The 13,564-nt window shown below is 45.4% G+C and overlaps 1 protein-coding gene across 2 annotated transcripts in view; it reads right to left on the bottom strand.

Moving 5' to 3' along the window:
• Window positions 1–5,808: 5,808 nt before the first annotated feature.
• Chmp3 (charged multivesicular body protein 3) overlaps window positions 5,809–13,564 on the bottom strand; it is a 32,983-nt gene continuing 25,227 nt past the window's right edge. For both annotated transcript variants that reach the window (XM_052722039.1, XM_052722041.1), the window contains exons 4-6: window positions 11,484–11,605; window positions 7,974–8,088; window positions 5,809–6,336 (exon numbers count right to left, since the gene is read on the bottom strand). In XM_052722039.1, the coding sequence (XP_052577999.1) occupies window positions 6,185–6,336; window positions 7,974–8,088; window positions 11,484–11,605 (389 nt within the window). In that variant the 3' untranslated portion in view covers window positions 5,809–6,184. The remainder of the gene's footprint in view (window positions 6,337–7,973; window positions 8,089–11,483; window positions 11,606–13,564) is intronic.

Genomic DNA, 13,564 nt, shown 5'->3' with positions numbered 1-13,564 from the left:
TGCTTGTAGAATACAGCTAAGAATTAGAATACATACAGACCTAAACCATTTACTTATTTTTGTAAAGAGATGGAAAATATTTAAAGAACTAACCCAGGAGAAAAATTTTTCAGGAGAAAAATTGCCAAGACAGAAATGACTTAAAGCTGACTAAATATGTCCTCTACTTGTCAAAGATAGCCTTGACTGGCCTCGAATTCAAATCCACCCACCTCTGCCTGCCAAGTGCTGGGACTAAATGTGAGCCATACATCTGCCCATCTTCTATTGGCTAACGCTGTGTTCTCCAGCTGGGCATGTTATAAAGAACAGGGTTGTTTAGCTCAGTTCCGGAGGCTAAAGCCATGACCTCGTTAAGGTTTCATGGGATGTGGCAACCAAGACAGTACAGTGCATGGAAGAGGGAGAGAATGTGAGCCATGGAGAAAGACATTAACAAAGCAGACAAACTTCTTGAAAGCCCTGTGGATGTAATGTCAACCTCGCAAAGTATAAAAAGAAAATTACAAGTCAACACTACTCTCACGAACAAAAAGAAAAAATCCTAGGTGAAAATATTGGTAAGTTCAAATGCAACAAGATGTTAAAACTGGAATGACAGAAAAATACATGCAAGACCAATTTGATATTAGAATATCCACATAAACTACTGACAGTTTACACTTTTTTTTTTTTTTTTTTTTTTTTTGAGACAGGGTTTCTCTGACTCTGGCCATCCTCGAACTTGCTCTGTATAGATCAGATCCGCCTGTCTCCCAAGTCCTGGTACTAAAAGCATATGCCACCTCCTCCCTGCTTTACACATTCTTTTTGAGACGTTACCAAACCACAGTGGAGGCTGAACACAGACCACTGTGAAAAAGTACACACACTCCAGGAGCTGGTGAGATGGGTCATGGGCAGACACTGGCCACCAAACCTGACGACCTGAGTTCAATTCCTGGGACCCATTTGGTGAGTGGAGAGAGCCAAGTCCTGCAGATTGTCCTCTGACCATCATGTGTATGCCCACACACATACACAAAATACATTCCAAACCAGAAACGTAAGATTTGTTGCTTTGAACAAAAGTATACAAGTAAGTGGCAATACACCGCTTGGTGTAGTGGACACTAGTACTTCTTCATCACTCCACACACAAGTTCTGTACCCAGCAATACCCTACCCCTCTTTGAGACGTGTCTCTATAGCTCCAGCTGTCATGGAACTTCTAAGTAGACCACAATGGCCTTGAACTCAGATCCACCTGCCTCTGGAGTGCTGGGATTAAAGGTGTGTGCCCCTGGCTCAGCCTTCCCTTTCACCTCAGCCCCTTACAGCCTCTGGTACATTCCCTCCTTTTTTCTCCTACCTCCTCAGCTTTAAGTTACTGTCTAGTATCATGTTAGCCTTGAGGACTATGCATTTCCTGCAGGGGAGATGCAGAAGCACTGAATGTTTAGGTTTGTTTGTTTTGTTTTATTCTGAAGGAACTGTTTTGCTAGATAGTTTTCTGTTGGTTTTTTTTTTTTTTAACATTCTAAAAAATGTTATCCTACAATCTCCTGGCCACGGTGGTCTGTTACCAAAAACTACTTGTAAATCTTACTGAAGATCCCTCTACCTACTCTTTGGCAGCTTTAAAGATTCTTTCTTCTGTGGCCTCTACTGTCACATGTCCCAGTATGAGTCCCTTTAGAGTTTAAGAGTTTAGCATGCTGTTGTGGGACGCTCTGGAATGAGCACTCTGACACCAGAGAGTGGATGAGATGTCACCAGTGGGCCAAGGCCTGGATGGCCCTGAAAGGCCTCGGTGCTGCGTCCAGTTGGAATTCTCATTGTATGCTCCAAAACCACAAGCTGGGGCGGGCAAGCAAGCAAGAATTGTCAGGTTATTAATGGCAGTGATCCATTGTTTCAGCTCTTTCTCCAGGGCATTCTGTTCCAGGTAGCAAGTGAAGTCGTGCTTGGCAGGAGGCAGTATTAGACAATGCTTTAAGTGAATCACTATATACACACACACACACACACATATATACATACATACATACACACACCCCAATAAAGCAGTATCTAGTAGTTGGTCTTCTCTACCTTACTCTTTCAATGCTGTGACTTTGTGCTTCTTGGAAAGTTTTTACACTACTTGGGAGGGTTTCAGGCATTATTTCTTCAAATACTGTGTCTGTCCTGAGACTGCCATCTGTAATGTTAAGCTCAATGGGTACACACTCCAGACTCTTGTCTTTTCAACAAAATACTTGAGCATAGAAAACAGGATAATAAAAGCTTTTGAAGTTTTTTTTTCATCTGCCTCTGACAGAGGCAGCTTGGCTGTGAGATGGAGGGGTGGGGCAGGGGTACAGGGAAGGTCTCAGCCATCTATCTGCCTAGGGTGCAGTGTGCACACTTTGGGCTGGGGCAGGGGTGCAGGGAAGGTCTCAGCCATCTGCCTAGGGTGCAGTGTGCACACTTTGGGCTGGGGCAGGGGTGCAGGGAAGGTCTCAGCCATCTGCCTAGGGTGCACTGCGCACACTTTGGGCTGGAGAGCAGCTATTTCAGAGTAACTGTTTAAAGTGATCGAGCTAGGGTTGTACAGTGGTAATTTAGGTACTCTAGGATGGGATCATTTTATTAGGCACCAAGTGGGTCCTGATGGGATGGCAGAAAAACCAGTATTTCGGTTATTGCATCTGTTACTGGGATAGAGGAGGGACAGATTGCAGATCCGAACTGCTTCCCATGATGCCACCAAAGCATATGAGGAGAAAAAGAAATACATGGCAAACAGCCAAAAATTGCTCTGCTCAGTAGGAAAACAGGAATGTGAAAACATGATCTGTTCACTGAGTGCTTGGAAGACTGGCTGTCACTGTCATCTCCCTGGCTAAAGTTTATCAGCAAACATACAAACTAAAGTGACCAGGGAAATGGGCAAGCTAATGCCAGTGTCACCTTGTAAAGAAACTTGGGGCTCATTATAAAGCATGTGGCATCATTGCAACACATCAGTTCTTCACAGATTTCAAATTATTTTTGGAATCTCAGTAAATTAAATCTAAAGTTTGTATCAAGACGCAAAAGACCCAGAATTACCAACATAACTTTAAAAAAACAAGAATACCAGGCCTGGTGGTACACACCTTTAACCCCAGCACTCACTCCAGAGGCAGAGGCAGGTGGACCTCTGTCAATTTGGGCCAGCCTGGTCTACACGGCAAGTTCCAGGCCAGCCAGGGCTACATAATGAGAACCTGTCTCAAACAAGTCAAAGGGTGATATGACCTGACTGAGAATTACTGTAAGCTGCTTTGGCCATCAAGACACGTTTTTCTTTTGTGGCGCTGGGAACTGAATCCATGCTAGGTAACTGTTCCACCTCGGCGCTACATCACCAGTCTTTGGTTGACTGACTCGTTTGCTTGAGCTACGGTCAATATGTAGCTCAGGCAATCCTGCTGTCTGCCTCCAAGTGCTAGGATGGTGTGTGCGCATGTGTCTCTCACACATGGCTTGGGGTGGAAGAGGGGACAATAGAACAGGGAGCCCAGAAGAGTCACACAATACAACTGATTGATTTGGGAAACGGAAGTGCACCATGTGTTCCTTTATCATTTGAGACCAACACCTACGAAATCAACTCAAAGGAAGAAAGACAACTTAGCTCAGCTTGAGCCCAGAGCTGGTGGGCCTTCTCTTTTTCCCTTTCACTCTGCATATACCCCCAGGTACGGGAGGTAGGTCTTTCCCCCTTGGCATTTCGCTCTGGAAATGCCCAGTAGTGTCTCTCAATCCAAGTAGATAAGATAACCACACACACACTATATATATATATATATATATATATATATATATATATATATCAGAAAGACAGTCTTTTCAATGAATGATCCTGAACTACTGAATATCCACATGCAAAAAAACAACAAACCTACACACAGACTTTTATAAACACCTTCATAAAAACCTTTGTAAAAATCAACTGAAACTGGATTATAGACCTCAATCTGAAACACAAGGGCCAGTAAGCTGCCCCAGTGAAAAAAACATGCTCACCTCCAAGCCCAACTGCCCGAGTCTGATCCCTAGAGCCCATATGGTGGAAAGAGAACCAACTCCTACAAGTTGTCTTCTGACTTCCAAATGTACACTGTGGCTCACACATCCCACCACGATAAACACATGTAACTAAAACAAGACATACTACTAGGTAACACATTTAAATCTTTGTGTGTGTGTGTGTGTTGGTACTTGAAAATTAAACCCAGGACCTTGTACATGCCAGGCCAGTACTCTACCACTGAGTACAGCCCCTGTAGTGACACTTTTAAAAAACAAAAAACACCAAAGGCATGATACACAAAATAAATAATTGAGAAGCAGGGTTTTATTAAAAGTAAAAAACGTCAGCTTTGAGCAACTGTCAACAATGAGTGAACAGACCAGAGAATAGGATAAAATCTGATAGACGACTGGTCCAAAATACGGAAGAGGACCTTAAAGTTGAGTGATCAGAAAACAATCCAGTTTATAAAATGAACAAACACCAACAGTGAAGAAATACAGGTGGCAAGCTGGGCATGGTGGCAGAGCAGAGAGGTCATGAGTTCAAGGCCACTATTTCAACATTCTCAAACAAAATACAGAGAAGGCGAGTATAAAAACAGATGCCCAGCATACTTCATTGGGGATTACAGATTAAAACAAGGTACCAACACAACAGAAATCCCTCATGACAAATGCTGCCAAGGATGCAGAACTGCAGAACTCTTCCTCCTGGGAGGTGGACAGTGTGTGCTATGCAAGGCTGGTAGAGCCTCTCATAGCCCCAAGTATGTGCTGACCACACGTCCTATGGTTGAGCTCCCTGGTATCCACAGGAATTAAAAACTCACACCCAGGAAAACTGCTACAGACATTGCTTCAGGTTTAGTGACAATCCCCAGTCCAGATGCCCTTCAGGACAAGTTGTGGTTCTTCCAGAAAATGGAATGCTGCTCACTGAGAAGAGCTGAACAGTCAAGTCACGAACTCACACAGAGGAAACTTAAATGCTCATTAGTACATGAGGGAAGCTAGCCTGAAAGGCTGGAAAAGGAAAACCCACAGAGAATAGTCAACAGGCCAATGGATGCCACGGGATCAGGGAGGAGGGGATGAACAGAGCACATAGGATTGTTTTTGGGTAACAAAGCCATTCTGTACCACAATAATGGTGGACACAGGCCATTGTACATTAGCGTTTGTGACTTCAGCAAACAGCTGTTCTCATCCGTAAAGACTGCATGAGACCAATCATGCCAAAGAGCTTTTCAAACTGTCACACGCACAGTGCAACTGCCAGGTTACTTCTCAGTGCATCTAAAGCATGTCGTGGTGTGTATGTTTCAATGCATAACCAAAGCTTCTCGCTCGTTAGCTCTTCATATTCATGGTTAGGCCATGTCCCTGTGTGCAAGACACTTGGCTCCAAGCGAGAATGGGGGGTAAGAGTCCTGATCCCAGAGCTGTCTGTTCCACATGACACTTGCCATGGGGAGGAATGACTAACAGCTGCAAAGCTACCCATGTATGCACAGGGGCGTTATACAGTTCCCCAGCCAACACAGCGCATTACCAACATCCACTGGTTAAACATGACAACTGCCAGGAGTGGCCCCCGAACACGGTCTGCAGATCAGGACCAGCAGCTCCTGAGCAGAAGGCACTTCTGCTGAGCTCCTATGTTCTGACGCCTAGTGATGGCACTTCCTCTTTCCAGAGCCAACACTGAGACATCTGGGGAGATCAACACCTTGAGTTCATTGCACACGACATCTACAATGAGACCAAGAGCTAAAGTAGAAGTTTATTGACATCCATTTACGTAGTATTTTACACACACACACCAGTAGAGAGTCCTCAACATTCAACTGACTCTTCTAAGAACTGCTTCATGAGAAAATGCGTTTCTTTGCCCTCCCCCAAGAAAGATACTTCTGCTATTTATGATCTTGAAAATAATGCATTTGATTACACCACCTTCATAAAAACAGTCCTTAAGACCTCTGCAAACAGTGAAGATATACTAGCAAAGAACCTCTCCAAAATGCAATGCTTCACAACAGAGGTGTAGTGCAAGAGATACAGGAAACGGGGACAACCCGGAGGCTGTGCCCACACCTAGAGGAGGGCACCACAGAGCTGAGGCCACAACTGGGTGGCCCTAGCTTCGGAGTGTGGCCAGCCGGGACTGCATGGCCTCCAGGTCCTCTTCATCCTCCTCATCCTCTCCCTCTTCTGATGCAGCCATCGCTCCCATAGGTTCAGGCTCAGGAAGGGCGTCGGTTACTTTACTGGGTGCTTTGCCCAAGGCTCCTAAAGAGAGAGTGAACAGCTTAAACACACTTCATAAGAACAAGGCCCTCGGTCTTCCCAGCCTCCTCTCATTCAAGGACCGCAGTCCAGCTGCTGTCCAGAGTGGGAATTTGCTTCCTCTGACTGCACATCTCAGCAGAGAGAAAGAACAGTGCAGATGGACAGACGGACTTGTTACGTTGTCCTGGAGTGATCCTGCCTCAGTCTCCCAAGTAGCTACTACTACAGGAGTAATACCACCCCCACCCCCAAATCTTAAGAATTTTAATGTCTAGACTATTGGGCAAGGTGCTGTATACTTGAGACCACATACTTGGGAACAGAAGGGTTACTTTAGCTCAGGATTTTGGGGCCATCTTGGGCAAAATAGTGGGACCTCATCTCAAAAAAAAAAAAGTAAGTAATTCCAAAGTTCCTAGTTTAAATTTCTAAATACTACTGAAAATCTAATTTTTTTTGTTTGTTTGTTTTTCGAGACAGGGTTTCTCTGTGTAGCTTTGCGCCGTTCCTGGATCTCGCTCTTGTAGACCAGGCTGGCCTCGAACTCACAAAGATCTGCCTGCCTCTGCCTCCCGAGTGCTGGGATTAAAGGTGTGCGCCACCACCGCCCGGCGAAAATCTAATTTTTAATTTCTCTGAATAAAGTTTAATTGTTGAAGCCAGACAGGGTGGCACAGGCCTCTAATCTCAGCTAACTGGAAGCTCAGACAGGAGGACAGAAAACAAGGTTTACCTAGGCTACAGAGTGACGTTCAAGGCCAGCCTGAACAACTTAATGAGCCCCTATCTCAAAATACAGGCTGGGAAGATAGCTCGTGTCGACTGCTTGTTTGATGTGTGGGAGGGCCCAGGTTCAATCCCCAGTGCCACAGGAAACAAGGTCAAACGAACAAGCACATTGTTAGGCAGGTGTGGTGTGCACACCTGTAATCCCGTATTCCAGATGAGGCAAGAAGAGGGTTTGAGACCAAAGAGAGACACTTCAAAACACCAAAACAAATCCAATAAATAAAAAGTAAAAGAAAAATGTAAACTATTTCTAAATTTTCATAAAATATTTTCTCAAAATACCTTTTTTCCAACAATTTAAAACAAAAATTAAAACCCACCATTTTATTAAGCATAAAATTCAGAAAACCCAGAATTAAAAAAGTTATAAAGGCCGGGCGGTGGTGGCGCACGCCTTTAATCCCAGCACTCGGGAGGCAGAGCCAGGCGGATCTCTGTGAGTTCGAGGCCAGCCTGGGCTACCAAGTGAGTTCCAGGAAAAGGCGCAAAGCTACACAGAGAAACCCTGTCTCGAAAAACCAAAAAAAAAAAAAAAAAAAAAAAAAAAAGTTATAAAGTTCCCAGAAATAACTATTTTTGTTTATTCCTATATTTAACAGGCATGTTTTATACTAAAGTCGAGTCTATACTGACTCAAATTCCTTACAGCTGTTTTCAGCTAATGTGAAAATCAGAAACTAAAAATCCTTTGTTTCTTGAAAACTGAATGTTGCTTTACTGGTACTGCTTTAAGGTATTCCTTAGGAAATACCTTGCATACTCTAACACAGGACAAATGCAGATGGAGCCAGTGTGACTGACCGGGAAGGGGTGAGACGGGGAGCATTGGAGGGCTCTCCTGGCCATACCTGCTGTGATTTCAAAGAGGATTCTGTCGATCTCCATTTCTGCTGCTTCTTCCATTTCTTCCTGGTCATCCATGCTTTCAAATGTATCCTCTAACATTTCCTCTATGATTCCAGCCTGAACAGAGAACAAAAGGCCACCTCCCTCAATGTTACATCTGTTCCCAACACCCCTGGACAGCAGCAGCAGGAGTTCGAGTCTCTCTGTGTCTAGGCCACCTTGCCCAGGTGACAAGGAAGACAGGTGGAAAGGAAACCCTGGAGGATGGCCTCTCTGCAGACAAGGACCCAGAGGGAAAGAGTGCTCTAGACTCACAGGGCTGGAGCCTGCAGCTACCGGTTCCTGCAGAACCCCGATTATGCAGCAGTCCTCAGCAGCACCCCCGAGCTGCTTGGAAAGCAACTGGCCTAACACTGCAAATAGGACTGAGAGGGCAAGGGTTGAAAACTGGTTGGAGCCACCAGAGACAACAGGGTAACAAAGGTGTGAGCCTGGAGGGACTAGAAAATGCTCAAAAAAACATGGCAGCATGGCAGGTCACTGCTGCTGGAGGAGGTTAGCTGCTGGTGGGTGGGTGTGCTGAGTATCAGCCCATCACCAAACCCTGATCACCTCTTCTTCTCAAGCGAAGTCAAGAGTTCCTGACCTACAAAGCAAGGCCAGTCACTTTACTGGAAGCCTGTGCCTGGAAGCCTGGCGGTCAGCCTGCTTTTCAGAAAGTAGCAAGGAGGTGGAGGGATGGCTCTGTGGTCAAGTGCCATAAAACTTGGGGACATCTTCAAATCCCCAGAACCCATTTAAAGAGCTAGGCATTGACAGCCCACATGCACCAGCTCTGCAGGAGGGGAAGTGTTTTGGGGAGGCAGGGTGGTCTCTGAAGCTACCCGGCCAGCCTGAGGAGCTTCAAGTTCAGTGAGAGTCTATCTCAAAAAAGCAGTGGAGAGTAATAGAGGAGGGTACCCAATGCCAACATCCGCTTCCACATGCAAATACCCCAACACGTGTGTGCATACCATCATCCAATAGTGCTCATCCATGTGTGTGCATGTACACACTTTAGAAACAAGGAAATAGCAAGGGACCATTGTGAGACGCCAACAAAAAGCTCTCCAAAGTCCCCAGCTCCGGATGAGGCCACTCAGTGTCCGTTAGCAGAGCAAAGGGTCATTAAAGCACCCTCCCATGTCAGAAAGGGGTCCCAGACGAGCGGCAGAGGGAACCCTCGTGTCCTTGCAAACCAAGAGGCACCGGAGGCAGGGATGGCTCTGGCCTCTGCTCCTGTCCCCGAAACCCACTCACCTGCCAGCCTTGGTGCTTCCTGACCCAAGGTGACGCCATGACATGATCTAGCTAGTCCTAGCCCAATCTTAGCTCCCTTCCCTACTCAAATGAACAAACTCCTGTCATGGTCACCAAGGTGGAGCCCCACAGCCTAGCTAACTGGAAGTTGTTTCGATGCTGGGGTCTACTGTTCAACAAACAGTACTTGGGAGAGGCTGTAGCATGAGGACTGTTTGTAGCTTGTCTCAAACAAAACCAAACCCTACCAACTAAGTAAAACCAAAAACTCAAACAAAAAAAGGAGATCAATAAATAACTGTTGCTGTGGATGATTGATTGATAAAGTGTTGATTAGCCAGTAGCCAGGCAGGAAGTATAGGCGGGACAAGGAGAGAGGAGAATTCTGAGACGTGGAAGGCTGAGGCAGGGAGACGCTGCCAGCCACCAGGAGGAGAAACATGATGGATGTAAGATACTGGTAAGCCACAAGCCACGTGGCAACTTATAGATTAATAAAAATGGGTTAATTTAAGATGTAAGAACAGATAGCAAGAAGCCTGCCACGGCCATTCAGCTTATAAGTAATATAAGCGTCTGTGTGTTTATTTGAGTCTGAGTAGCTGCCAGCCTGGGCAGGACTGGAGATAACTCTAGCTACAAACTGTTGATTGGTTAAAAGAACTTAGCCGAATCCAAACTGTAACCGCCCTCCTCATTCTAAAGAAAGAGGTTATCATTTATCTACTTCTCCATTTAATCAGCAGTGATTCATCAGATTCCAGGCCTGTGTAACAGAGCCAGGTACTGGGGACAAATGCAAAGTCTAAGAACATGTCCCCACTCTTTTAGAGCTGGGTCACTATAGACAGCCTCAATATACACCCAGTCATGTATCACTATTGGCCTCAGTCCCTAGAATCTACAATATACAAGCTCCCTTCAAATCATACTTTTAGTGTTCATAAACCACTGTGAAAAAGATCTGAAAGGTTTGTTTTTGTTTTAATAACTCATTCACTCATATTTTGGGGGCTACCTAAGTTAAAGCATGCAGGCCTGGAGTCACTCCAAGAATTACGCCATCATCTGCCTCTACTGCATAGTGATCTCCAGTCTGAGTACATACCAGATATAAAGGACATGCCCTCCTGATCCATTCCCTGCTAACTGCTGTTGCCCAAGCCTCTTCTTTCTAAAGAGCTGAGCCCTGGGCTCTTACGATATTTTTCTATCTGTTCTTCTCCAGCCCCTCCACACCCCCTCTGCCTGTCCCCAGTGCCCAGTGTATGGTTCACATTCACAGATAAAACACACTGCAATGCACAAGGAGATCCACACACAGGAATTTGAGTTGTATACTCTTGGTTGTCAAACCACAGGTCTAAACAGCCCTCATACAAGATGTTTGCTCATGATGAGGGCAGACACACCTGTGGTCCAGCTCCCGACTTACAACCTGAGACACCTTGGGTTGCCTGGTAACTTCAAGACTCAATGCCCTATGTAAAATACCCCAAAAGAGCACCGAGAGAAGAAGATAGGCCAAACTGCCATGTGCTATCAGCAGTGCTTCAATAACAATGCTCTCCTCTCATCCCTGGCCCCGTCTGGGGGCCACTAATATAGTTCCCGCCACACCCTTATCCTGAGGCTGCCAGGTACCTATATACTTTCCATTTGGTTCTCAGTCTCTCCTTTCTGTGGTTAAAAAAATGCATCAACAACTACAGCCTGCAGGCCAGATCTGGTGTTTCCCAAACGAAGAATTTGGGCCACAGTCACTTCATTTAAATGCTATCTAGGGCTGCTTTTACACTGACAGGCAAAGCTGAGTTGTTATAAGAATGGCCATCAAAGCTAACACGTGTTTGTTATCTGGCATTGTAGAGAATGCAATCACCTCCCTGCCAGCTTCACTAACACCTTCAGAGCAGACAGTAAAATTAATGTTTCTCTGTCTCTTCCCTCCTGCTGGAGCCCACAGACTACATCACTGGATGTTCCTCCTCTGGAGATCTAGGCATGTGTGTGCTTCTTCCCCACACTTACAATTCCACCCGGTCTCTGCTATGCTTTGCACAGCAGTGGTTTCAACCAGATAACATCTGCTCCTCTTCTCAAAACACTGTGGAGCAGCCGTACCCTCCCCAGTCACAGCCACGCAGCCACAGCCCCAGCCCCAGCTCAGAGGACTCTCAGTGGTTTGGAGACAGCACAACCAGCCCAATCACCTTCATCATCTCTTTGGACAGCTCCCGCATGGTGGCCTGGATTTCTGGGATCTTCACAAGACTCTGCATAGCCTTCATCACTTCTGTGCTCTTTTGCAGGGAACCAGCTACTCTTAGGACCGCTGAAAAGGAAAGGCTGCATCACCCAGGATTGTTCAAAAGTCAGAATGTGCAATGAAAGAGCCCAGCTCAGGGCCGCTCTAGCAGGTGGACTACCAAACTCACTGCCATGCCTTTATGATATATTCCTGTGCTAGATATCTGAGAGGTCATTCTTTGAAACTAAGTCCTACCTAGGTGTGCTGAGCAGTTTTATGTCATCTTGACACAAGCTAGAGTCATCTCAGAGGAGGGAACCTCAATTAAGAAAATGCCTCCATAAGGCCAGGCTGTACACAAGCCTGTAGGGTGTTTTCTTTAATTAGTGATTGATGGGGGATGACCCAGCCCATTGTGTTGGCACCATCCAAGGACCTGGCAGTCCTTGGTTCCATGAGAAAGCAGGCTGAGTAAGCCATGAGGAGCAAGCCAGTAAGCAGCTCCCCTCCATGGCCCCTGCATCAGCTCCTGCCTCCAGGTTCCTGCCCTGCTAGAGTTCTTGTCTTGACTTCTTTTGATGATGAACTTTGATGTAGAAGCAGAAGTCAAATAAACACTTTCCTCTCCAACTTGCTTTTTTTTTTTTTTTTTTTTTTTTTGGTGTTTCATGGCAGCAATAGAAACCCAAACTAAGACACTGGAGTATTATGGTGTGAACTCTCTTGAGCAGTAACACCAATGGGCCACTGTGGAGAGTGGTCTGAAGGTCTACAACTGACCATCAGGGAGGGAGACTTAGTTTGACACCTGGAGACGAGCTGCAAATGAGAGGCAGGTTCTACACTAAGATATGGACCACAGTAGAAAACAGAAGACTTCCAGCTACCCAAGCACAATCTCCCACCCACTAGATGATGGACAGTGCCTGTTCTGTGAAGAACCTGTTGCTGGTCCTCAGAAAAGTGAGATAAACAGAGGTAAAACAGAGTAAGGTTATGTGGGTCAACATACAGGTACCGTTCCTTGCTAGGGAAAAGCCTTCTGTGGTCTCACACTGTATATCTCTTCTTTCCAAGAAACTGTCATAAAAGCAAATGGCCATTCCTCTCTCGGTGTTCATTATTAACATGTCAAGTAAAGAAGTGAGCAACTCTCCTAATGTGTTATGGAATTTCAAAAGATTTCAAGTTCCTAGAATCACTCACTTACTATAAAGCAAGCTGTTCACTGAAAGCTACACACTTTTCCTGTACTGCAGTACCTGGTTAAGGCAGGAGGCACTGAAAATTTAACTTTGGCAGAATCCAGACCCCAGGAAGCTTTCACATCTGCATAGGGTGAGCTACCTGGGACTGAAGAGCTCGCCCTGGTGATAAGGATGAAGGAGAGCTTGCAGGCTGACCAACCTAGCAACCACCCAGGCCCAGAACCAGGGCTATGAGTTGGCCCATCCCAACATCCACCCCATCAATGATCTGCTGGAGCATGGGAAGGGGCTGGTTCTGCAGACCCAAAGTTGCAGGACCTCCAGTCCCAGTGAGGGCCTAGTATTAATAGTGTAGCAGAAACCAGAGGCCTCGGACCAGATCAATGACTCACTGCAATGAATACTTGCAAGTAAGATATATGAACTAAAGAGTTTACTGTGTGACTGACTCACTGTTGTCACACTGCAGCTTCCACAAGATTACTCTTTTGTTTGTTCTTTTAAATTTTATTATTTTTTTTATTTGGGGGGAGATGAGTGGGATTGAGATGCATAATGTGAATTTCACAAAGAATCACTAAAAAGTTAAATAAAAAAATCAACATATAAAAATCAGTAGCAGTTCTTTTTCTTTCAGTGCTTCCTGGCTTCTTGCCAGTGTTTTATCTCACCCAAAGCTCAAAGCAACAGGGCCAAGTAGGCAAGGATAGAAACCTCCAGAACTATGAGTCTGGAGTAAAACAAATTGTTTCTATGGACAAATAATGAATCACCTAGAAAGGAAATAAAGAAAACAATCTCATCTACAATAGGACATGAAAATTTAAATACTTAG

This window comes from Peromyscus californicus, unplaced genomic scaffold (genome assembly GCF_007827085.1).
Source record: "Peromyscus californicus insignis strain IS unplaced genomic scaffold, ASM782708v3 Scaffold_6__1_contigs__length_162567912, whole genome shotgun sequence".
NCBI classification, from domain to species: Eukaryota; Metazoa; Chordata; class Mammalia; order Rodentia; family Cricetidae; genus Peromyscus; species Peromyscus californicus.
The sequence above is the reverse complement of the archived record's forward strand: the minus strand, read 5'-3'. Positions and strand labels throughout refer to the sequence as shown.